Here is a 26,687-nt window from a genome sequence, read left to right as displayed (position 1 = left end):
CAACTGCTTGTCAGGTTATACAATTGCTTTTGGTAACATGCTTCTGTTCGGTAAGGAGCCCAGAGTCACTTTACTAACAGAGATTACTGTTGATGCTCTAAGTTTAAAATTACTTAAAAGCATAATAAGCAACATTTGCATAAACAAACAATGTATGGACTCACATAAACATAATTCCTTTAAATCATCACTTATGACTCACTAGATGCATGTGGTGGTGGCTATAACTGCCTGTATTTTCTTTTTTCTAATTTTCTTGATTTTGCTGCTGTTGAGAGGCTTTACCAACCAAAAATGTCAGCATTTGACGTCCTGTGAATGAGACTCAACAATCGTCTATCTTTCTGGTGCCTTAACAAACGGCTAAGACAAATCCTACTGACTCTACATTTAAAGTTAACGGTTTTGCTATAAATGCATGTTTTTCAATTTAGTCAGTAACTTCAGAAGTTCTAGCAGACAGCTGAGGATGTAAGAATTAGAGAAACATATTTTGAGAAAAAGACACTTTGCTTTGCTGTACAAATAACAGGCCTCAACAACAATTCCCCCTTTGAGTGGGGCAAGTAAAATGCCATATTGGGCTAGTAAATCTAGCAACTCTCTTGCCCAGTGAACAATCAATGCATTGTTTTTTGGTGCAAATTTGAGAGCAAGGCAGATAAAATGGGATCATTTTTTTTCAAAGGCACGTCAAGTTTCGGGAAAATGTTGTTAATAATGAGTCAACAGCATCTCACATGGGAGCGAAGAAGGCTGCCAACAAACCCCTCCTCTGGGGCCGAGCCAGTGCTTTTATAAAACATGAATGCTGAGGCAAGTCATGTAATTGCAAAACTGATTACCACAGCCTATCATGTTTCACTATACACTGCACAGGGGCAAGTAAAAAAAAAAATACTTTGGACAAGTAGATTTCTGACAAAAAATGTTGAGCCTAATTTAATGAGGTTAGGTTTCTTTTTTGTCCCCTCAATTTCTCTAATAAAACAAGGTTCTCATGAATATCGTCTTGTAGTGCTGTATCATCTCCTTATTATTACATTCAACTCATTTTGTTTTCTGTAAGTTCCTTTGCATTTCTTTCCAGTTTCATGGTAATCCTACTTCCTGTTTAAGAATTAGGGTGTCAGTTCAGAGTCGACTTTTTCTTTGTTTAGATCACTGTAGCCGTGGTTTCAGTGAAATCAACATATAGTTTCCTCGCAGTAAAAGATGTTGTGCAACTTCCTGTGCTTCAGGAACAGTCTTGCATTGACTAAATGAGATGCGGTGATGTTATGACATTTTCGAAGAGTGTCATATCATTCACACAAGACCAGGTGCAACACAGAAGAAGAGAATCGAGTCTCCATTAGTCACTCCGACACAAAGACTTTATCTAACATGGCTCTGCTGTGGAAAAAAGCGGTTTTCCTATAGACAAACTGTGAATTGTATCGTACCATCTCAGCCAGTTTGGGGATCATGCAGCCTAGACTCTTAATGTTAGAGTTGTACCACGGGTCCACCATGCTCAAGTAGGAACCAAGAGTGCAGGGATTCCGCTTCAATTGATGGAGGTTTTCCTGGAAAAAGGAACATGAAAGTAGAACCAAAAGTCAAACCAAAACTTGTCATCCAATCCACATCAACAGCAGTGAGCTAAATAAGTTTAAGGTTTTCTTTTACTAGCTACTGTAGGTTTTTAGCTCTACCACCAGAAGAAAAAGCAGCTAAAGTCAGTGTTTTGGAATCTCTTCATTTCACTACTAAGTGTTTCCCATGCAGAGTCACTACATTATTACCTAAAATAAACACACAATGAAAACACTATAATGGGCATTTTGATATACCAATCCTCTGTTACAACAGAAGCTATTTGTCTTGTTATCTCTAGAGGTGAGGTGATTTTCACACACCAGCAGCCTGGTGGTGTGCTGACAGGAGGAAGTTGGCTTACCTTGACAGAGGAGGTGGGGGTTTTATCCCTGCAAACAGGGATGTAGTAAAACTGGAGGTTGACTTTCATTGTAAGAAAAAGCCTCCGCGCTTCCCTTTTCCTGCAAAGACAAACCAAAGATTCATGAGAAACTCACGGTGTGCTGCACACTTGACTGAGCAGTTTGCCAATCATACTCCAACAAAAAGGTTTTGGATTTCAACATTTGACATTTGAAATTGAAGAAGTAGTGATTTTTCAAGTTCTCCAGTCACTGTATTGTTTGTGCTTAAATGGAAGTGTTTCATATAGTATATAAGAAAATTTAGGATGAGATCTTAACATGCCACGCCTAGTTTCCTATTACTATGAGAAAATTAATATCCTGTAAAACTGGCCATCGCTGGTCTCTGAGATTGTGCTCAGTCCCAGTCTGGCCAGCATCTCCAGTCACTTGGTATCGCACATGTACACTCTTAGCAGAGATGAGAATGGAATGATGGACACCCTGTCCACTCATTAGCTTACTTCCATTATTAGCTCCGAAAAACACGATGTAGTGGTTTTGTTGCTGGGTTTGGCTCCTGGCACCCTTGAGTCTGAGTCAGCTAATCAGACAGCTAGCTAACTGAGCTAACTAGCTAACACCAGCTACAGATAGCAGCAGACAGCAGCTAGCCTACATTAGCAACAAGTAAACTATCCACTATCTGTCCTCTGGTAACTCTGTAAGCTAAATCACCTCACAGGACTCTGTCATCAAACTGGCCTTATAACATTTTTTTTTAAGAGGGGAACCTCTTGTTTCCATCCTCTAGTTTCCATCATTTTACTGTTTATTGCTTTAATATTGAGATACTGTGTCTATAAGAAAGACCAACATAAATGATAACACGCAGATCTCAGTTACTACAGTGTAATAGAAGTGTAAAAATCAACTGCAACAACTGAAAGCAATATATTCTATCTGCTCAGTCACACACAAATCTCATCCATCATCTTGTGACAAATGAGTCCCTCACCTGAAGAAGTAGTAGGCCTTGGCCAGGCGGCCCAGTACCCTGTCGTCCCCCATGACCACTATCCTGGCAGTAAAGTGTCTCTGCTGCTTGGAAAAGGAATTCTGCATGGCGCTGCTTCCGGCCCGCCTCTGCAGAGTTGCTCCTCTTCGTCCTCCCCTCCATTCATTTCCTCCTCCTCCTGCGAGGCTTGCGTGGTCCTCCAGGGTGTCCTGCATCAGCACCATACTGTCCTTCACAGATGGTTTCATCTTGATGCCTCCACGCCGTGACAACTTTGATGGATCTGGCTCACTGGGAGAAGGAGAAGGTTTACTGTCATACTCAGAGTCCTTATCATTTTAAAATGATGCAAGACTTGGAAACCAAATCAAGTGATGCAAATGATCCTCTGATGAATGTCACTGCCATAGTTCAGCAAATGACTCTTAGAGTAAGTTTTCCACAGTAAATGTTCTTGGCGAGGATTACTGACCTCATATCATGTGAATTTTAAGTGTCTTCAAGATGATTTACATAGAAAACAGTGGCTCAAAAAATCTAAAAACCTAAGGTATGCTTTCAAAATCGGCTGGCAAATACAGCAAATTAGTACACCAGACGAAACTAGCAGTCAACCTTTAATTAAAGCAAAATACCAGATCTCAGATTTACCTTTTGCATTGTTCCCATGATGCACTCATGCTGGCAGTGTCCAGAGATGACAGCAGTGAGGGATCAGCACTGGGGGGCAAGTCTCTTTCAATGCCACTGTCGTTGGACATGACTGAGAAGCGAGTCATGTCAGACGGCATCAGGTCGCTGGGAGACTCACCCAGTTCAAAGTCCTCCTGCTCCTGGCTGAGGGAGAACTGCTCCGACATGGAGCTGGATCTAAACCACTTAGCCAGCTCTCGCCCTGCAAACGTTATAACATTCATCACATGTGAGTCAGAGGTCGATGCTCACATGCAAATGAAGCATGAACAACACTTAGTACATCTCATGTGTACAGAAACAAAAGCACATGCATAGTTCACATGCAGACATAAACCTCATTAAAAACAGACATGAGTTTTGTGCCATGTCTAACTGTTTTGTTGTGGAGCTGCAGGGTACACATGGCTGATCTTCCTCTGGGAAAGAACTTCAATTCATCCACATGAGAGGAAACTGTTGTAACTAGTATAACATTAACTTTTAATTCAAAGTCTATATTGACGCTGGGATACATTACACCCTGTTTAATCAATTTATTTTATTGAAGTAAGCATTCAAATCCCTTCTAAAACCATTCCTAAAACTAACTGTCTTTAAAAATGTTTTGGGGTCAAAACATCAAAAATAAATTTTGTTTGTTTTCTGATGTTTTTCTTTTTTTAAGTTTATAGGGTTGTTAGAGATGCAAGATGAGTAAGAGCATTACATTTATTATTCACAGCATGCTGGGCACATGTGATAGCAGTTGATGCTGTTTGGCTTCATGATCACACTATTGTCTCACTGTTGATATGAATAAATATGGACACTGATAATTATCTGATGCTATTTGTTCATTGCCACTATAACATGACGGTGCATCATGTGGATGTTCAGGTTTAGTGCGGAGCAGCCAGTTCTTTGATACTGGAGAGTTTTGATGAAAACAGCTTTGGAAATGAATGAACCTGAGGCCACTGATGATGGAAAGAATGAATCAGATCATTTAAAAGCAGACCTGCAGCATGACATTGATGAAGGCAGCTCAAGATACCACCCAAGTAGTGGAACAAGTTAGGACTGATACAGGGGAACCTTACAGCCACAAAAACTGCTTTTACTTTACTGCTATAAACGTGTGAGTCATTTTCCTGGCCAGTTCCAACTTTGGAAGCCAGAATATCACAAAAGCATCACATTTTCCCGGAAAAACTTGGCCATCAGCTGTTGTGACCGTGGCTGCAGAAAAAGCAGGAGGTGCCATGATTTCCCATGGCTGATGGATGCTCTAAAAGGCTTTAGTTTGTCCAGAAATAGAACTGTTTCCGCTGCAGAACTGTCACAAAAACTGAGATTTTGATTACTGTGCTGACTAATTTAGGTTTGGTAGGCGTTGGTACAGTTGGTTCTGTGACAGATTAAGTGCATTATAAATATAAAAATATAAAAAAATATATATAAAAACAAAACTTTTTTCACATTGATAAATTATGCAAAATGTAATAAATAAATACAAAAATATATGCATATATAATGTATATAGATAATTTAATATGAGGTCTGATCTGCATTATATAAGTGCTGGATCACTAAAACCCGAGGTAAGAGGGGTGAAAAACCTCCTGTGTGTCTAAAGGTCATTAAACTCCCATCTGACGAATATATTCACAACCCTGCAGGGACAAAGTGCACACATATGGTCAGCTACTGTCTTGTGATCCCTCAGCATTAAATGCTTGTTAATGCAGCCCTGTATACAGTATAGTACATAGGCAATAATTGCTGTCCTTTATTTACAGTACACAATGCATGATTTAGACAGCAATCTTTATTGATATAGTATGCAGAAGAGGTCATATCTCCTTCATTTAACAATCACATGAAGCTAAAAGTACTTTTCACAGAATATACAACTATGATGATTTATACCTTTACTATACGACATCCTATACTGAGAATATAAAGACCTTACTGTTAGTGTACACGTCTCAGTTGCAGTCAATTTCACAGCTCCACTGATTCAATTTCAATCTGTTCTGGTTAAACCAGTTTGATGCAGTTGGTGATAAACTTTGTTAGAGGAGCAGTCTACTCCTCACACTGTGACACATTCTCTTCTAAATATTAAAATTAGCTTTTCAATGATGTTTGCACATTCAAGCGGCCTCATATTTCCACGTCAGTAATTTCTGACATATTTCAGAATGAATTTCAAAAGGTCTGTGACACCATCAAGCTACACTGAATTTAATTTATGCAAACCATCTAATGAGGCTACTGTTGGTGAAAATTTTCTCTGTGTGATTGTTGAAAACAGTGCAAAATGGCAATGCTCAAGAAAACCCATGATAAAGCATATTTTTGATCCCTACATAAAATATTTTTTGCAAAAATATGAATGTAAAGATAGAAGAATTATTTCCAGTAATTATTTAATTGAATTTTAAGTTTTCTTTTCATTTTATCGCAGGTTTCTTCACTTTATTCATTCCAGTTTTGAGTAAATAAATCCAGTTTCAGCCTAATTCAGTTCAGTTCAGTTGTGGTAACAACTTCCTCAAGACCCCCCACAGTGCAACTCACAGATATCCAGATCTTCCGTCCACAGGTGGAAGCTCATCTCTGGGTTAGGAAGGGGGCAGTCGCACAATGGTCCACTGGACAATGGCTCTGGAACCCACACACACGCACACAAAGAGGAAGAGAGATAGGAAGAGACCAAAACTGTCACAATGACACTCAAAACAAAACACCCCCACAGCTTCCTCTCTGCAACCACCACTGTCTATCTCTGAATCTCCCAGCTGGGATGAGGAGGGAAGAGCAGGTTCATCGGATGGGTTGCTGACATGATAATAAGTGTGGAAGTGTGGATGTCAGTGTGGATGTCATGGAAATAGATATCCGGAAAATCATAAAAATACAGACGACTGACTCGACTGATCTGGCCATGAAGGAAACCGTTAGATGGAGAGGCAAGGCCACATGTTTGATCTGTGCTACAGCTGGCATATCAAGCCTTTGTGAACACTGACAACATGTTCATCACTGACAATCTGTGCTTGAAAAGTACACTGAACACTGCACCACTTTACAGTGAAGTGGCTCAGTAAGAATGAGTATGATCTGGATAAAATAGTCATGAGATAGTCATGAGATAAATTATCTGTATGCCTGTATTATCCGAGATTCTTACAACCCATGCATGAGCAAATGAGAGTCCTGTATCACTCACTAATTGATCAGTTTTTGCAAGCAGCAATTATTTGTGAATTGTGACGCAGCCACTATTTGTGATCTGCTTGTAAACAGTGCTCCCAAATCATCTTTGTGAAACAGACATTGATAATGTGGTAGTTACAGATGTTTGGTTTAATCTAATATTACCATGGCATTTTGCAGCCCTGATTCAGGATTATTACTCACAGAAACTATCACAAGTTTTCTAGGTAAGAAGTCACAGCATGAAATATATAATTTGTGCAGTATTACCTTGAAGCAAAAAGGAATGTACGGAGCATGCAGGGGGATGTATTTCAGAATTATAATATAGAAATGACCAATTCTGACTTTAATTTTAATTGACTTTAATACTTTTCTTGTGATTATAAGGAAACCATGCTGATAGCAGGCTATAATATTATGAAAACATCAGCCTACATTACTTCATTATATAAAATGTCACCCCATTAATGCCAGCATATTGCTGATTTTTAGCTCTAGTACTGCACTGATATAACCATTTTATTGTTAGCAGGTTACCATATTGATACCAAAACATTATTATTCTATCACAATATAGTTTTGCCCCATCACTATCCTTAAATGTATTTCCCCATTATTAACCTTTGCTTTTGTTTTACCCTGTTAGGTAAGTTTCAGTCTAAAATTGTCCAGGTATACCCATTATTAATACCAAACTATTGCCTGGTATTTACACAAATTACTTAATTAATACCTATTTATTATCAAACTATTTGCCTCATCTATTACATAATAAGAGAAACACAAGAACTGCAGGTTCTTGTGGTGAGTCAGAGACACCTCTGTCTTTTTGCTGTATTTCCATTCAGAGAGCTCCTACCTGAGTGTGTGTCTGCGATGATCTCGCTGTACAGCTGCTGTAGACGGCTCTTCAGTGCGCCCCCCTCTCCTCTGCCGCCCTCCTCCACACTCTGCTCAAGAGTCGCTAACACTTCCTGAAAGTACGGCTCAACGTCTTGACCCATGTCCTGTTCCAGTACACACAGACATATATGGGTGAACACACATGCACACAGGAAAACAAACACCTACAGAGCCTGTATTAATAGCAAAGAGGCGAAGGGTCAGTAGCACATGCATGTGTGTCTGTCGTTGCGTGTGTCCTGGTCCTACTGAGGTGTTACTTTAGGATCAGTGCCAGGAGACGTTTCCACCGCCAGACCAAACACAACAGACCTTCATTCAGGATGTTTCACATGACACGTACATACGGGGAAGGGACTCTTAAACTATTTTTATTCCAGGAGAAAAAACTGAAAAAAGTACCACCATCTCCAAAATCCTCACCTGACAATATCAATCCACTAAATCTAACACTCAAGTGTCATTCAGGTAATCTCCTGACATGCTCTACATGTAGTAACCATAGGGGTTATATACATGCTTTCACTGTACACATCCGCTTCCGCCCTTAAGTAGCAGTGGTCAGCATATGTAATTGTGCATTCACATGAGAAACATATGGAATACTGCTAAAATTGCAAAAAGATGTTGCACAATAGTCTGAACCCACAGTTTTGATCTGCATTTTCCCCAGACTGGAGATGACTGACGAGAAGAAAAGAGAAGCAAAGCGGAGTGATATTTTCTGAGCATCTGCAGAATGTAAACTAACCGAGCACACGGTTTTCTGAATAAAACCTGCAATGAAATGCTAATATTTTATCAAACTGTCCAAAAAAAGTTATTCATACTATATGTTTCAGGAAATTAAATTTTCAGCCATAATTTCTGCGACCACAAAGCACTGAATGCCCGGCATGTTATACAGATCATTGTCATTTCTGGTTCTTTAGCTCTTTTCCTCCCAGTATCACAGATCTATACACTTACTGTGTAGATATGGACATATACACATCCTCTACAAAATGAAGCTTGCAGCTTGAAGCCACACTAGTCAGTGAAATAAAAGAAACTTTCTTCTTGCATGATCTACTTCAGGCCATTTCAATTATTTTTAAGAAGGACCAGATTAAAAATAAAAAGGTGAGGAGCAAGGGATGTTTTCATTCTGATCATGATTTCAGTCTGATCTGTAAAGTTAGGATTTTAAATGTCTAAAATAATACACCTGTTTCTTCCCACTTCATTAGTTTTCACAATTAGAAAACAAACATTATGTGCAAAAGTGCAGGGAAAAAACAGCAACTTCTAATTTAATAAAAAACAATGTTGACATCTTTTTTTATTCAGTTTGACTGCTTAACAACAGACATAACCAGTGGATGGGCTGATTAGCCTCTGTCTCATTTGGAGAACTAATTTAATAATAATTTTTTCATATTTATAAATTATCAAAGGGCGGAATTGAGGTCATTAAAGAGCCAAATTTAGCCCACAGGCCACCAATTGAATAGGCCTGGTCTACTTGCTTCCTCAGATTAATTCAGAAATGGATTTCAGGAGCTAATGAGAAATTATCTTCTTCCAGAGCAGCTGCTATGTCAGAAACAAACACTATAAAAACACATCCTTTCAGATGGATTAAGCGTTAATGTTGAGGTCTCAGTGAAGGAGAGCATTAGTCAGTCAGGTCTGATTTATCTTTACTGAAGCAACAACAAGGTGAGTGTAGGCTCAAATTTCAAATGTAAAGTCAAGTCACATTTGATGAAAATGATTAGAAAGTAACAGGAAATTCTGACCCAGGCACCATGCAGAAAATTGCAAGTATTATGTTTACTTTACGCAGCCTTGTCAGTCAAAAGAAAAGTTTACCTAAGAGCAAAATCTGCAGTCAACTGAGCAGAACAGTACTCAGGAAGCAAACAGACCGTGACAATTATAGCAGTCTATCTACTGCAATGACCACAAAAGATAACTAGAGAACTGAAAAGAGTAGGTAATAAATGAGCACAGCCGAACAATTCTGCACAGTCTCACTGACCTTCAGGGCATGAGCCAGTTTCTGCCCGTGGCACTGCTCTGCTCCTAAAGCAGCCTGCATGGAGTGTTGGACCACACTGCGCATGTGATCTAGAGGACCTAGAGATCCACCTGAAGCTGAAGCAGATGCCTCAATATCACCCAGCAGGACTTGTCCCAAAGAACCAGAGAAGACTTCTGGGTCAGCCAGGACGAAGACCCTGCAGGGATTAACACGACACGAAATTAAATAAGCCTTTGTAAATCTCCAGTTCCCTGAAGTGTTTATTACATCCTCAGACATGTGATACAATATTTCATATTTATGACTGACCTCTCCTGAAAGGGATAGTGCTCATTCTTTAGTCTCTGCTCTGCCGTGAGCATCCTCTGGTACATCAGACCTGCAGATCAAACTGGCATTTAACGACAAATCCTCATACAGATAAAGTGAAGCATGGTGAATGGACAGTTCATTTAACATCACTGTAAACATAATGTTTTGGTTTTTTTTTTGAAGTGATGGCCTTCTGCTTGTCATCTGCTCTGATTGGCTGGTAAGGTCTGCAGACAGCTGCCTTCCAGGTTTGTTAGCTTTGGCTACATTTGTTATTTCGTTTGTTGTTTTCAGTTTGGTTTAGCGCAGTGCATGTAGTGTAGTGTTTGTTTGCATTTTTTAATATCATATCTTTACAATTACAAAACATTTGTTGTCTGTCTTTTTGCCCTTTGCTGGAAAAGGCTTAAGACACATACAATATCAGTCCAGTGTCAACAGTATGAGTAATAGATAATTCATGTTTTGCTTGACCTGTCTGAATGACTGGACTTTGTGGGAAATGACAGCCTACAATCACAAAATCATGACAAAAGACCTATAAATATTACAGCCATCATTTTAATCATCATCATCATCTCCAGTTTGTTGAGCCCTATCCAAATTATATGTTGTGTGTACGGGCTGTAAGTGTTGAGTGAGCTTAAAGGTACTTGACTGGACTGAAGTGTCAAGCTGAGAGCTGAATACCTGGAATGGAGCGTTCAGTTTTTATCTGTCTCGTGTAGCTGAGGCCAACGGTGCAGTAGGGATGAGGGTACGTCAGAAGTCTCTTGCAAAAGTCATAAACCCGCTTGTACAGCTCGTCAGGAATGTAGGCTGTCTGGAATATCAATAACCATACACACACAGTACACATGACACACACACACACACACACACACACACACACACACACACACACACACACACACACACACACACACACACACAGGTTAAAACTAATTAACAATTAACTATTTTCCTTTTACAGATAGTGAACGGTAATGACATTCTTGTGCTCAAATATGAGGAAAAACTATATCCACGGGTCTAAATGACGTCTTTTCAGGTGTCCACTTCCTTGTTGACACTGGCTATGGAACAAAAACACATTCTTCCTCTTGTTGGGTACTACTTATAGTAACAATGCCAAAAGTCCCTAAATTTTATGCCTTAGAAACAATACACAAGTGATAAAGACACTTCAGTCTGGGAGATTTATTTGACAAGGCTGTGTAGCTATGCCTGTGGTGTCAGTCAGGCTAACAAGATATATGTGTATCATGTCACACCCTCATTAAGGAATAGATGAAATTGAGACAGTATCAGCTTGATTCCACTGGGTACAGTTGTGCCGCCGAAGCTCCTCTCAGCCTTTGTGGACAGTACTTGTGATTTTGACAGACATATACACCAAGTCTTTTTTTCAAGAATGTCAGACAAAGACACAGCATAAAGACACATAGCCTACTTATCCCATGACAGAATTACAAAAAACAAGGAAAAATTACTAAATCAAGGTAATCTCAGCAAGACAACATAATCATGTGATCAAAATGCTGAAAGTTTCTGAAATGGCAGGGCATGAACCTGTGTGGAAGATGAGTCAAAAGCACACTGCAGATGTGCCCAGTGGAATGAAGAGGTAACATTACTGTTACTTACTTAGTATTCAGTACAACTCTGGAAACTACATGTATGAATTCAATAAACAGTGTTACAAAAAAGTATGTAAAAGAAAGTTAGAGGCAGTTTTTCACAGTGCCATAATGTGGGAAGAGTAAAGTACCTGAATGATGGCATACATCAGTGTGTGGAGCAGAGGAATGATGCATTTGCGAGAGTCCCATCTCTCAGCCTGCAGAGAAAACACATACACACACTATGTCAGGGCATCATTTGACTGAGGGCTGCGGCTGAAAAAAAATAATCAGCTTCTTAAATGCAGTTTTTAATTTTCCTTTTTTTTTTTGGCAATGTTTTAATCATATTTCACAGACCAAACAATACTGATTAATTAAAGACATAAAAATGGTCAGTAAATTGAATTACAATCACTAAATACTGGATTTAGTGGATCTTTTTCTGGATGTACATCAAGATGTCAAAATGTTTTTTTTGGTTAAGTGTTCCTAGTGCCACTGCTGAGACCACGTACCTTCTCCAGCTCTTTTATCAGCACCCACACCAGAGATAAGCTGTTGCCGGGATTGTTCTGAACCTTCTTATGAAGTGTCCATCGCAGCATGCCTGCACAAACAGATGAACACACAGGTCATCGACTGATGCACAATTTCCACACGGCTAACACAAACTTGCAAAATGTGTCACAATTTTCTCCATGACTGTGCTAATCCAAAATATGTCTGATGACTAACAACTGAACAGCCCTCACGCTGACACAGCTCAATATTCCACTGTGTGATTAGCACAAGCAGGCCCGGTGTCATTAAATATCTTCAGGGTGGAAAACTTTACAGGGCGCAATAGTCTTGGATACAGAGAAACAGAGAAAGTCCATTTCGTGACATCTAATCCTCATGGTCAAGTAAATTTCCCTGGTGTAGAAATAATAACATTTATCTCATCTCATCTCTTATATAAATTGAACCATTGTGAATGTGAATGCAAATGACAAACATCATAAAGTTGTTTTTTGTTGATTTTGCCTCTTTTTGAAAACTCTTTACCATAAAGTAAAAACTGGGTAATGTAATCAGATTATGTCGACAGTAAGATTTCATATATTACATGTGAGCAGGGCCAACCAGCAAGACAGACAGAACCACATCAGAGCTGAGAAAAAAAATCTTAATCGCAATAATTCGCTTATTTATTTCAGTGTGTCGTATATTGTACCTTTGTTGAAACAGTCTGGGGGCTGCTGCTTGTCCGTCTCCCTGGGGAGCACAGCCTGGATGCTGCGGTAGAGCTCTGGCTCTGGAACTGTTGGGGAGCAGCCAGCTGACAATAAAGCCAATATGTTGGATGTATAAGACTGAATATAAAAAGGTTCTGCTCAAAAAAAGTACCACTTTCTTTTGAAACACACATGATGCAAAACAATGATGCATTCTACTTTAATTGAGGATAAACCAAGCCAGAGACATGTTACTAAATGACTGTAAATATATATATTCATATATTGAGAACATGTTTAAGTGAACATGTGTGTTGTGTGTACCTGTTGGCTCCATGCTGCACATACTGCTTGACTTATCCCAGGGGGCCTTGTTGGTCATGTCTCACATGCATTGTGGGTCTATCAGCTGTAATCAGAAAAAAGACATGGACAGGAAGTGTCAGTCATGTCCTGTCATGTCTGACGTCCGCAGTGGGTGGACAGCTGTTCACTCTGGTTGAAAGACAGAAACCCACATTTACTGATGCCAGTAAATGTGGGTAAGCAATGACTGTTTTACTTTTTCTTTCCGTCAGCTTACTGACAGTAGAGTGTAAAATTACACACATACATTGAATGGCACTCAAACTCTCTCTGTTCACAGGCAGGCTGACAGTAATATCATCTCCACCTGCAGCAGTGGAGGAAGTATTCAGATCTTTCATTTACGTAAAAGTACTGTACTAATACCACACTGCAAAAGCACTGTTACAAGTAAGACTCTGCATTTAAAATGTTACTTTTAACTACAAGTTAATAAGCACAATCAGGAAAATTTACCTAAACTATTAAAAGTAAAAGGTACTCAATGCAGAAAAATGTCCCCTGTGACTGTTATACAATTATATATCATTAGATTATTATTACTCATGCATTAATGTAAAAGCAGAATTTTAATATCATGCTGCAGTTGGTTGAGGTTGACTATTCTGAACAGGGCTGTTACTAATGATTATTTTCATTATAGAACAATGTGCTGATTATTTTCTCCATAGATTGATTAACTGATTAATTGGTTTGGAAAAAATCTGAAAACAGCAAGAAATGCCATCACAGTTACCCAGAGCACACGAGGACTATTGCTGACTTGGTAAGGGTTGGTACTTTGATGTCCTTTGGTCAGTTTACAGAGAAGCATAATCTTCATCGGAATAACTTTTTCAGATATTTGCAGATACACAGTTTTATCTCTTCTGCCACAAAATTACACCCGTTGGGTTCTCTCTTTCAGCAGTAGAAAAGGTTATTCAAAGTCTTGACACCAAGAAACTTACCACTAGGTTTTATGGGGCTCCATCAATCCCAAATAATGAATGTGTGGGTCAAACCAGATCTCTGTGGGAAGCTGACGTTGGATAATGATAAGTGGGACAGTACCTGGTCATGCTCTTCAGGTTATTTATTTACCAAAAAAGCTAGGGAGTTGCAATTTAAGGTTATATATAGGCTCCAGATTACCCAAGTGAAATGCAACAAGTTTAATCCTTTGCTTTCAAAATACTGCAATAAGTGTTAAATCTCTGAAACTTTGTATTTCCATTGTATCTATGACTGCCCTCTTATTAATGACTTCTGGGTCAAAGTGTGTAAAGAAGTTGATATTAAGACTGAAAAGACTAACTCTTGAACTTGGGTTTTGTATTCTAGGGATACATTCAGCGGCAATAAATGTTAGCCCCTCGTCACTGAAGCTGCTTAATGTGCTTCTTTTTAGTGCAAGGAGATGTGTTCTTCTTCAGTGGGTTTCAGACACTGTCCCTGCACTTTCATATTGGATCCAGAGAACTATGGAACTTATCCCTTTAAACTTCAGGCTCAAGGACCAAGCATTCAAGTTTGTTTGGTTGGCTGTTTATCACAAAATAAAAAAAAAAAACTATATATTGTTTGATTCCTTGCCTTATATTCTTTTTGTGTGGAGAATGTGTTCTGTGTTGAGTTGGAGAACATGTTGGAAAAAAAGGATATATATATCTTCTATGACCCGCCTTGTTTTGTCCAACTAACAAACCAATATTTCAAATAATTAAAAGGAAATGCAGCAAATCCTCACATCTTTTAAGCTGCGACCTTGAGATTCTTTTTTTTTTCTTAACTCAACTCATCATTTCAGCTATACTTGTACATACATATACACCGCAAGAGTCATAATCTATTATGTAACTAGTAGCTAAAGATAAATATAGTAGTGAAGTAAAAAGTAGCATCAGTAGTAGTAGTAGAAGCATTGCATTAATAGAACTAGAATTAGTAAGTGGGTAAATCACATAATAAAGTTTTATCACGATACAATATTATATTGATTCTTTAGACAACCAGAAGTTATTTGCTGATATCACAAAGTCTGCCATGATCCAATTTCAACTCAGTTCAGTTCAGAGGCCTGTGATTGATATCAGGCAATATCATATGTTGTTTGTAGCCATTCACTTACATTTATGTCAACTCTAGAAAAGTAACTAAATCATGATTTGGCAATTTTATGAGTGAACTCTTCCAGACATTAGCGACACGCACACACGCTATGGGAATTTCAAAATAAAGGTGTATCTTAAAGATGACGATCGAAATAGATTTAAATTTTCACTTTGCATTGATATTGATTGATATTAGATCGTCCAACATTAAATCGACATGTCGATCCAGATCGATGCATCATTACATATCTATTAGGTACAGTACTTGAGTAAATGCACTTGGTTACATTTCACCATGTGTTTCTCTGTCTGTCTTTTTGTATTTGTTAGTGAAATATAGTTAATTAACATTTATACCAGTGTAGTCACTGCTGAGGGATCGAATCAAAAGTTTAGTTTCTACCCCCTTACCCCCACCCCACACAAACACACACCTGCACACACTGACTAACACACAGTGATGTTTGAGAGGTCACAGAAGGTACAGTGGTCCCACACAAATCCTCCCCAAAATGTGTTCCTATAAATAACTCCAACCTACTTGTGAAGGGTTGAGTCACCTCTCAAACCTCCACAACACTAAATTTGGAGTAATATTTGGACAAATCTACCTCAATTAAAATCACCTTTAATGCATTAAGGCATAAATGAAATGTGAGATCATCAAAACCACAACAAACACATCACTAATTACCACAGGAAACTGCATTTCCTGCAGCATTTAAACACACAGACCGGAGACTGTTTCTTTTAAATACAGAGTGGTGGATAAGACTTCATTTATTTTCATGCTTTGGTCCTCTTTGGCAAATTCGTAAAAACCTCTACAACTCTGCTCTCAATATACTGATCATAACTCAACCTTATATCACCATTTTTGCATAAATGTAGACCTCGTGAAGTGTAAAAGAAACACCAGAAGTGTCCCACAATATTGTATTTTAAGATTTCTAAGTAACAGAAACAAGATAACAGACTTGAACCGGGTTTCACTTTCTGGGACTGGTTAGTTAACTTGTTAGCCACCAAATAATTGTCTACGCCAAACGTACACCTGTTGCACCACATGAGGCAATAACCAAAAACCATCCTCATCTTTTTCCAATCGCAAACATTTAGCCGTCAAAGCATAAGAGAATATAAACTCACCCTGTTCTGTACAGGCATGGAGCAAACGGTGGTGAAGGTCCACACACTCACACTACGCTCTCTGTACTGAAACTAACAAGTGTGCGACACACACACACGCACACAAAGAGGGAGGGGGAGAGGGAGGGATAGAGTGAGAGAGAGCGACTCATAGTCAAGTGAGGACAGCAACTCATTGCTGAGTGTATTTCCTCTTGTGAGAGGGTACGAGGCAGCGACACGGGACGAACGCTGTGTGTGCGTGTGTGTCAGCAGAGTTGAGGGGGAGGTGAGGAGGAGAATGAGGGGGTGAGAGTGTCTGTATGTGCAGGTGTTGGAATGTGTCAGAGAGTCATAACCTGTTTGATCTGTGTGTTATTTGGCTCAAGGCTGAACACATTTGGATTTATTTCTATTTTTGGACTCCTGATTCATGGCAGAACTAATGATTTTTCTAAACTTTTACTTACAGCATTTTGGTCTCTTTCAATGTCTCTCATTCTCCCTATTTCTCTTTCTCCCTTACACACACACACACACACACACACACACACACACACACACACACACACACACACACACACACACTGCGCTTGGGGTCATTCCACAGCCCGTATGTGTACAATGAAAGGGATTTGTGCGATGTGATTTAGCCTTGATCCCTCTAAAGACAGCAGTACTTTCAGAATCTGCGAGTTAACAGCGCTGCCTCAGCAACTGAACGCTGCCTGTTTGACCACAAGTTTCCGGCTGCCTCTGTACAGTACACTCTTTTGTCTCTCTTTCGGTCTTTCATTCTCTTCCCCCCCATCTTTTCATCCCCCTGTTTACATCTTTAGGCCTCTATTGGGGCTCTGAGAAGCTCTTTTTCTTTTCTTTGTCTTTTTCTTTCATACATACAACACTGACACAAAAACATACCGGACTGAATTGATATACAGCACTCACTATACATGCAGATACACATACATGCAAAAAGCATTCATGTGCAGCATTGACTCTTGCCCACACAAAGCTTCAAACTTAGACTTCGTTTTTACCTTACGAACAGAAACGATTAACACGGTGTAGGGCTTGACACATGCGTAGCATTTCCTCCCTGTCAGAATGAGTGGGCAGATGTCACTCTATATTTAGACACACATACACACACACACACACACACACACACAGACAGAGAGAGAGAGACACTGAAAGAGAGTGAGACAGAAGGAACCAGAATTTAAAAATGTCAAAAATAGACCCACCACATCATTCACAACTTTCCAAATAACTACCCTGGAAAAACCAGTCTGCAGAAAGTTTTCTGCAGAAAGGTAAGCCTCTTAAACAAAACTGCATAATCATACCTCTTTGTTTGTATACATACGTTTGTTTGACTTTTGTTCACATGCTTTTGCACATATTAATCTCATCTAAAAGTTTGCCATTAAGAAATGAACTTGAGTTTTTAACTATTGAAACGGAATCAAATCATCAAACAAAACAAAATTAAATGTGTATACTGAGGCAATAGCAATGTGATTTATTGCACAAAGCAAACATAAAGCTCTTATCACTGCAGCTGCACACAGATAATATAAAATGCCTGTATGCAAAAACACTCTTGCAGAATGCTCTGTTTCAAAGCATGAAGAAAATACAATGTTACAGAGTTGCAAACTAGGGTTGTCCAGTCATGTATCAGTCAGAAATACAAATACAAAACAATATTTTGAGAATCAATACAGTATCACAAAACATAAAATCCAGATACTCAATATGTTCTAAGACACAATACGTCACAATATATTGAATCATAGCCCCTGTATTATGAGACGAATTTTATCACCAGATTGTTGCCAATACTCATCCCTAGTATCAGCATCACATAATTTATTAACCCCAAAACAGGATCCTGCTCCTTCCTGGTAAGGGTGGATATGACCCTAAAATAACCATAATATTCAAACCATAATGCAAAGTACTCTGCAATAAATATATTCTTGATGATGATTGATAATTCAAACCACTGCCAAACTACTAAAGTGGCCTCATTTCTTGGAACTAAGTCCTCCACCGTGATATTGCCATTATCACGATATGATTTTTTTTCATCATAAAAAAACAATATATGCAAATAATAAGATATGGTACACCACTACTTCCCAGCAGTGCCCTGTATGCAAGTCGTGTTCTAAGACATTCTTTCCCTGTCTTTAGTTGTTCATGTTTTAGAAGTGGTTTAACCTGAGCCAGGCCATAAAAAATTATGTCAATCATACCACATCATACAGAGGTTAATATATAGCTGTTAAAAAAAACTGAATCATGATGGTTGTTGGCCGATACATCAAATTCAGGTATGGGACTTGATATTGGAAATGAAAAATTGCTATCGAAACATCTCTACTGCAAACACTGCAGAACATGACGTAAAATGTGAGATCATGGATCCAAACATCACCAACCAGAGTCAATCTACCGACATGTCTTAACTTTTTACCTACCACTGTAGACCTTACAGCAAAATCCCCAGTTGAGATTTTTCAGGAACATCCTCTATTTTCATTTTAACAAACCACGCAACTGGTCAGGTATAACCTTTAACATTCCTCACACGTTTTTCACCACTGAAACCCATTATTTCTTTGGCCATTAGGGCCAGTAAAACCTGTCAAATGACCCAGGTAAGTGCTAATAATTAGGGCACAACCTGAAATACCATTGCAGGTGCCAAGGACACATGCCAGTGAAACAAACTTCCCCTATGACTGTTGACTATTTACGGCTAATGTGAGTCAGTTCCTAATCTAACTTTGAGCTACGTTCCACATCTATCCACACCTTCCCTATGTGGGCAGCTGCCGCCACGCAGCATGGTGGACAGCCCAAGTCTCAAACAATGCCGCTAAACAGAAAACAGGAGCACTAATTTCCGTTCGGGCATGCTGCAGACATCTCAGAAAACAGGAAGGACCTGACAGCAACTTGTGGAAGTGCGTTCATAGAGCATAAGAGTTGTGGTGCTTGGGTGCTGCAGTGGGGGTGGGGTTGTTTGCTTGATTGGAAATCCCCGACTTAGGATAGTATGGGGTCTTATGACACAGATGGGCTTCACCGTCTCTCACCTATTGACCTGGCCAAAGTGGAGGAGTGATGAATCACCTGCAGAGTTTATCTCCCACATAACAAGCAATGCCTGAAAAACAGGCTTATCGAGTTACAGCACTAAAATTTCCTGACAGGGAAATTACTGTGTGGAAGTGAACTGACTGTGTACAATGTGTTCAATGAGCTTATGGCAACAGCAGCATCATGAAATCTTCTTCAAAGTTTTCTTTGTCATGAAGATACCAAATACGACTGCATATGTGGAGAGAAAGATGTAGATACAGCTGAAAAGTTTCTGCCCTTCTCTCTCCATGGAGCAAACAGTCAAATGGCATGTCATCTTTGATTACACTCATGCTAAGGTTCAATTCTAGGAGGAATACACATGCAGAAACACACTCAAAAGTTGCAAATGGAGGTGGGCAATATATCACTATTACATTGATATCTTAATATGAGACTGGAAATCATCTAGGATTTTGGACATTGTTAGACTATATTGTGATAATATATCAATATATCCATCCAATTTTAATTTTTTTTGAAAGCACCAATAGTTATCCCTACAGTATTGTTGTAATGGTCAAAAATATTGTGATTTTTTTTTGTCCATACATACAAACTGGGGTCTAGGGACTTATAGGGGTCCTTGAGTGGGTTGCAGGGTGTCCCCAACAGAAAGGGGAATAAAATATTTGAACTTCCATCACATTTTCTGGAAGCTGAAGAAATAAAGTTGCCTGTTTTGATTGTAATTTACAGTGATCCTAGTTTGATCTTTGACCATTTAAAAAAAAATAGTCAGAAGGGATTTCTTAGGACAAAGTCCACTCAATTTGGTCCTTGGTTTAATGTGCATCTATTGTAGGGGTCCCTGACATGAAAAAGGTTGGGAACCCCTGGTTTAATCTACAGCTATGCATCATATTCTGTACGGTCATCATATGTTTGCACTATTTGGAACTTTACAGCATTTTATTTTATACACACACACACACACACACACACACACACACACACGTTATGACATAGCCTAAGAATATCAAGATATTTTTATACACCATACGGCCCAGCCCTAACTGCAAAGAGACACCTATAACTGACAACATGTAATTGAGAGTGAACACTGGGGGATATCAATCAAAGTGATTTCCTGCATCAACATGCTGGACAATATGAGGAAGTTCTTTTTGACTGGTGCGTGTGTGTGTGTGTGTGTGTGTGTGTGTGTGTGTGTGTGTGTGTGTGCGGGGGGGGGGGGGGGGGGGGGGCTGACTTGCTGGCCCTGAGGAGGAAACAACCAAGGATTGTTTCCTCCTCAGGGCCAGCAAACATTGCATAATAATAATGCTGAAAAACTTCAGCTAACAGGTAAATTTGTCATTAAAAAAACTTAGATTTAAGAGTTGGTGTGCATCAAATCACTGACTCTGAATGGACAGGAGGAAGAATTATGCTGCTGTGGGTAGTGTGCTAAATCCATCAGGCAAGAGGAAGACAGATAGGAAGAGGTAGAGATAGAAAGGGGTTTCCCAAGAGGGTGTGTGTGCGTATGTACGTGTGCGTGTGTGTGTGTGTGTGTGTGTGTGTGTGTGTGTGTGTGTGTGTGTGTGTGTGTGTGTGTGTGGTCCCTTTTGTGGGGCCTTCAATGGTGAGAACTGGGTTAATTGGTCCATTAGGGGTCAGTTTAGGATGTGGCATTTAGATTGGATTTGGCATCATACGTCAGTTTAACAGTTTTGAACAAACACGTTATGCTAAAACACAAATGCAGATCCAAATGGACACAAATTCATATTACTGTGTGGTCACACATGAGCACATACAATTCTGCACAAGATGCATGCAATTTAGTGAACATGTCAAAGTCAAGTCAAATTTTATTTATATAGCCTTATATCACAAATCACAACTTGCCTCAGGATGCTTACATGCAGCTCCCACTGACCTACACATTACTACATCTTATCAGTTTTTCTGGTTTCATTGAGCCTTGCCTCACAATGTATCCTGTACTTATGACCACTTAATGTAGAAGTTTCCATCAGTGTTTTGGAGTAGTGATTACATCTATTATTTACGCATTAAATACTTTGAAGTTTATTCTTATCAAGAATAAATACAACGAACAAAGACAGCATTGTTACCATAGATACAGCTGTGACCTGAAGCAGAGGGCCTGTGGATAGCCAGAGGGCTGTGGGGTAATGCTGAGTATGAATGATTTATTTTTAACTCAAAGTCTTAATAAATAAAAATACATTTTTGTCATAAAGAAGGTAGTGTGTAAGCTATTTAGTCATCTACTGCAGTTGTGACTTTAGTTTGCAACTTCTCGCCATCTTGTAAAGAAAAATTAAGAAAACTTGGGCTGTGAAGTTCTGTTTCACACATTTTGTTCACTTGTTTAGACAGAAATATGCAGATTCCCTCTCACTGCTGTTCTAGAAACTGTTATGGTACAGTTGCCATGTGGTTCCTGTCCTTTTGTGTACCTGTTCAATCAAGTGCAATGCATCTCAGATTTTCTTCATATTTAAGCAACACATTGTAAGTTTCATACAAACTGTAAAGTCACTCTACTTCAGTCAGCACACAGTGAAGCACAGTCCTCTGCAACATTTGAGACATTCTCAGACCAAATATTCTGGATATTCTGCAACTGACGTGTGTGGAAAAACAAACATTGTTTCCAGACATGCTGAGGACAAAGTAAAAAGACAAATGTAAGAATTCCTGTGGATCATCAGTCTCACCACACACCAGACATTATTTAGCTCCTGTGGGCACAATGAGGCAACGCAGCAACATAGCCGTAAACTTTCACAGGAGGTCACTGGGTGTAAAGTGATCCAAACGCTACAAGCACAGGATGTACTAAGTGCGTCACATAAACATGATCAGCAGCACAAATAGATCCACACACACACACTTGGTATGCCATAGCTGTGGCTGCGATGGAGACGTCTTTCCAAGAAGCCCACAGGCACACGACCATGCCAACAAACGTTGCCATTTGTGTTCATATTCCTCACAGGGCAAACAAAAGGGTGGCGTCTTAAATTGAAGAGTCTGTGGCTGTCTGCATTTTGGGAGCTGCAGCATGTGGAATTAAGGGTGTTTTGTAATAACTTTGAAAAAGGTTGTCATTTAAAATCTAAGGTCAGGCTTTCTGGGAAAATGTTGGGTTAGCTAACAAGGACCCAGCACTCAAGACAACGTCTGCCTCAAGAGGAAAATGTTGTCCAGAGCTTTCAAAACAAAGCTCTCAGGTTTGAACTGATGATTGTTTAAATTATTAATGTTATGAGTTATGTGTTAAAGTTTTATATATACACATATATGTGCTTTGTTGATTATTATCCAAATCAAATCAGAATAGAATTAAGAATTAATTGACTTTGAATTAACTGACTTTTCCAATCATTTCAGCTCTATAAAGGTCCTCAACACTGTGCAGATTGTGAATGACTGTTAACACTGGTATGAAGGTTTCTGCTGAGCACTTTGTGTATGAGGCATCGTGTCAAGTAAGAGTTTGAATTAATCAGATCATCTGACTGAGCTGAAATAGTCAAAGCGTCAGTTGTGGTCTACTTGTCTTGTGTCGACACAGCCTACAGACATGGCGAAGTCTGTTTCATTCAAGTGCTGCAAAATACTGTCTCTCTTAAACCCCAAGAGAAAAATGGACTACAAAAGGGTTTGCTGAGTTGTATTCCTCTGCAGCAGGAGAAACTACTCAACAACTCCTTAAAGTCCTTAATGTCAGTTCTTTGTGTTTGCAGCATGATCAACAGACGGTCTGTTCTGGTTTATTCTTCTAAATCACAGTTAAAAACAAATGAATTTTTAAGTCTTAGCTGACTTCCTGGTCAGGTTGGTAAGAGAAAACACTTAGTACTGGCTCAAGTGCCACTGCTCATGTTTGCCAAACTGCTTCTGCGACTTCAGCATTGCAAGCAAAGGCCAAACACTTCTTTGTAGCATACAAGTGTTTCTGATTCTCCAACACAGCTGACCTCATATGGGGTAGTTTCCAAGCATCAGTTTTTAATCTACTCTACAACAAGAGAACAAAGATTATTTAAGTGTTAGGATGCCTTTGGGATACCCCTCCAAACATTGGTTCAAACATTGCTTTTAAGTGGCTGACATTTTGTGGTCGACTAAAAGGTCTTTGTATAGATAGGTCAAAGTCTCATGATCGTGACCCTCATGGGATGGTGATTCGGGATGTCACAAGAACCAGTACTCCCATCAGTCAAAGCCATTCATTCATTCATTGTCCGTAACTGCATATCCTTGATGGGTCAGTCAAAGCCACAATTTTGAAAATATGAAGGTACTTTTTTCCATTGCCATAGGTGCTGGAGATACTGGAGATGCAATTCTGGACATGACAGGGACAGTATAAGCTTTCAAGTGTTGCAGTCTGCTGTTAAATGCCAATGGAAGAAGTAAAATGCCCAGTGGGACTGAACAACAACAACTACATGTGCAACACAGCAACATGTGGAGTTGCAGCAACTGCTCCACTTCAACTCGGTGAAAAGAAATGGTGATATATGGCTTGGGTTGTGAGTTGACCTGCGGGGAAAGGTGGGTTCGAGTCAACCCATCTGTCTCCGTGTTTCTTAAACACACACACTGGCTGCAGTGGTGCACACAGCAGCGCATCTAGAGCGCTCCGTCAGCTCAGCCAACAAAATTGTTAAAATCCTCAAACTGTGGACTCAAAATGAACACAATCAGGAACAATGCATCTGCTTATTTAATAGACTAGATCTTCTCACCACTGTGAGAAACAGTGCACTCTTCATGCCTTTCTGTTCCCAGCTGCATGATCATGCATGCACGACATGACCCTGACAATATGTAAAGGTTGTTCAGCAGAAATCACTTTTGCACTCTCGCATTAGGACATAGGCAACATACTCCCTTGACACTGATTTGCGTCAGACTTAGTAAATATGCCCCTCCAGTGATTCTTCTACCATTCTACGGGGGGTGGCCCTGCCCCCCTTGAAAAAAACAAAATAGTTTATGTTGTGAATTCTTCACGTTCAGACATTTTCTTCAGAGACTTTTATTTTGAATGTATTCTTCTTTTCCTCTTTCCTGTTGCTCAGTCTTCTTTTATGTTTCTGCCTCCGTAGCAGAGCAGAACTCACTGACGATGTGCTGTCAGGCTCATGGAGTACAATAACTGGATTCTCTGTCTGCATGTCATAATGGTACAGTGTCTAGTTGATGTTAACTGTATGTTTTTTGCACTGCTGTAATGTCTGTAAAGGCACATTTCAGTAATTAGCCTGATGACTTTTATTGGTTTTGTTTTTTTACCTTTTCTGTTCTCTTCGTAGTAGAGGGGCTAAAAGCTAGATAAGTCTTGTGTTTAGGGGTGTCTTTGCTTAATTATTTGGCAACGGTTTGGTTTTGCTAATGTGGTGGATTATTTCTTCATCCAAATCCCTGCTGAGCTCCACCCTGTATCCCAAATTTCCATTATCCAGTACTTGTTGCAATCTTGATACATTACTGTTGTTTTTTATTGTCTGTGCCTGCTGCCAACCTAGAACTAACTGGATAGAGGCAGCTGCAAAACAGCAGTATTTCTCAGAAAAGGGCTGTAAATGATATCCCACCTGTGTAAAAAGTTCCCTTGAGCATGAGTAGATCATTTTAACTTGTACATCATGTTACCTATATTTGCTCTAAGAAGTTGAACTAAAAGGAATAAAGCACAGTTTAGTGTTTTCATTATCGTTATTACGTAAGAGTCTTTGGATCAAACCTATGATTACTGTAGGTTTCTGTTCATTTCAGTCCTGTGTTTCATGGTGCACCTGTTCCAGTCATCACCTCAGTTATCCAAAACATGTAGTTTCACAGCATTATCTCACTCCTAGATGTTTGTGTCATCCCAGAAGCTGTATCTGAGTGTTTCACTGTGTGGTCATAAGATATTTTGACATCATGATCACACTGCCAAATGATAGCATTACCACAGCAGACATCCTATTGAACACAGTTTGCTCATCGTGTGTAGTAGAATATGTGATTGTTACTTTGAATTTTACAGTGTTATTTATGTCCTCATATGTTTCAAGTTATTCCTTGAGAACCTTGCTCAGTAATAAATTACCAGCATTCAGCTAAAAGGCTAAATACTTTAAGCCACTATGACATTATTTTCTCCTGGCTCGCCCAATAGTTGGCATCACCAGTTTGATTTTGATCTAGATTATAAAGCTGGGGCTGTATTACAGAAACTTGACAATCCTATTGTAACTGTTTGGTGACCATGGTGTGTTTCCACCTCCATACCCTTAAAGCATTATGTCAAAAGTAAAATTAAATTGAGACTGTTTCATAACCAGTTAAAACTTTTGTAGTACCTTTAAGATATGAAATGTGTATTACACGTTACGCATCCTAACTTCTCCAAATCTTAAATAAACCCTCTTAATTTTCAGATAACTGTAGGATAAGCTGTACTAACTTTTCACTTCCACTTCTCATATTACTTTACTTATTACTTGTATCAAAACTAATTAGTTACACCATTCATCATATTACTATTACTACCTTGTTGGCGGCCTTGTTACGCTGCAGAGTTAAACTGCTGATCCAGTGAACTGCTAACACCCTGAAAGCTTTTGTAGTCAGCTGTTCAGATGTCGTCTGTGGTGGAAACAAAGTCGACCTCTCCTTAAATTAGATTCCATCAACACATATTCTCTCTGGAGGAGCCAAACAAACTTAAAGGAGAAGTGTGTGATTTCCAGCGGCATCTAACGTTCAAACCTTAGATTGCAACTGAGAGGATTTACCCCGACACCGCCCCTCTCTCACCAAGAGTATGGTGGCTGTCAGCAGACAAAATGGCGAGCGAAAGCCATCTCACAACAAACTACAATTATGTGTGTAGGATGAATTACCTGTCCAGCAGAAAACAGGCAACCTCGGCGTCACTGTGAAAACGTTTGTCCTCCATCAGCGATTTCCATCGTGTAAACACTATGCCGATGTTGATTCGTGTTTTTGCCACTTCCTGTCATGCTTGCATTTACTTTCT

At 39.3% G+C, this 26,687-nt stretch overlaps 1 protein-coding gene across 4 annotated transcripts in view; it reads right to left on the bottom strand.

The window, feature by feature from the left end:
• Window positions 1-26,687, bottom strand: part of pik3r6 (phosphoinositide-3-kinase regulatory subunit 6) — a 32,456-nt gene that overhangs the window by 4,192 nt on the left and 1,577 nt on the right. Inside the window, exons 2-15 of one of the 4 annotated variants that reach the window (XM_084715630.1) lie at window positions 17,554-17,640; window positions 13,251-13,335; window positions 12,926-13,030; window positions 12,225-12,316; window positions 11,856-11,924; window positions 10,775-10,907; window positions 10,082-10,151; window positions 9,770-9,968; window positions 7,703-7,850; window positions 6,202-6,288; window positions 3,595-3,838; window positions 2,944-3,234; window positions 1,943-2,042; window positions 1,446-1,568 (exon numbers count right to left, since the gene is read on the bottom strand). In XM_084715630.1, coding sequence (XP_084571756.1) covers window positions 1,446-1,568; window positions 1,943-2,042; window positions 2,944-3,234; window positions 3,595-3,838; window positions 6,202-6,288; window positions 7,703-7,850; window positions 9,770-9,968; window positions 10,082-10,151; window positions 10,775-10,907; window positions 11,856-11,924; window positions 12,225-12,316; window positions 12,926-13,030; window positions 13,251-13,308 — 1,719 coding nt within the window. In that variant the 5' untranslated portion in view covers window positions 13,309-13,335; window positions 17,554-17,640. Of the gene's footprint in view, window positions 1-1,445; window positions 1,569-1,942; window positions 2,043-2,943; window positions 3,235-3,594; window positions 3,839-6,201; window positions 6,289-7,702; window positions 7,851-9,769; window positions 9,969-10,081; window positions 10,152-10,774; window positions 10,908-11,855; window positions 11,925-12,224; window positions 12,317-12,925; window positions 13,031-13,250; window positions 13,338-16,534; window positions 16,685-17,553; window positions 17,641-26,687 lie in introns of those variants that run through there. The other 3 variants (XM_084715629.1, XM_084715628.1, XM_084715631.1) reach the window with 3 other exon arrangements.

Source organism: Lutjanus erythropterus, chromosome 3 (genome assembly GCF_056507025.1).
Source record: "Lutjanus erythropterus isolate fLutEry1 chromosome 3, fLutEry1.hap2, whole genome shotgun sequence".
NCBI lineage: Eukaryota > Metazoa > Chordata > Actinopteri > Lutjaniformes > Lutjanidae > Lutjanus > Lutjanus erythropterus.
The sequence above is the reverse complement of the archived record's forward strand: the minus strand, read 5'-3'. Positions and strand labels throughout refer to the sequence as shown.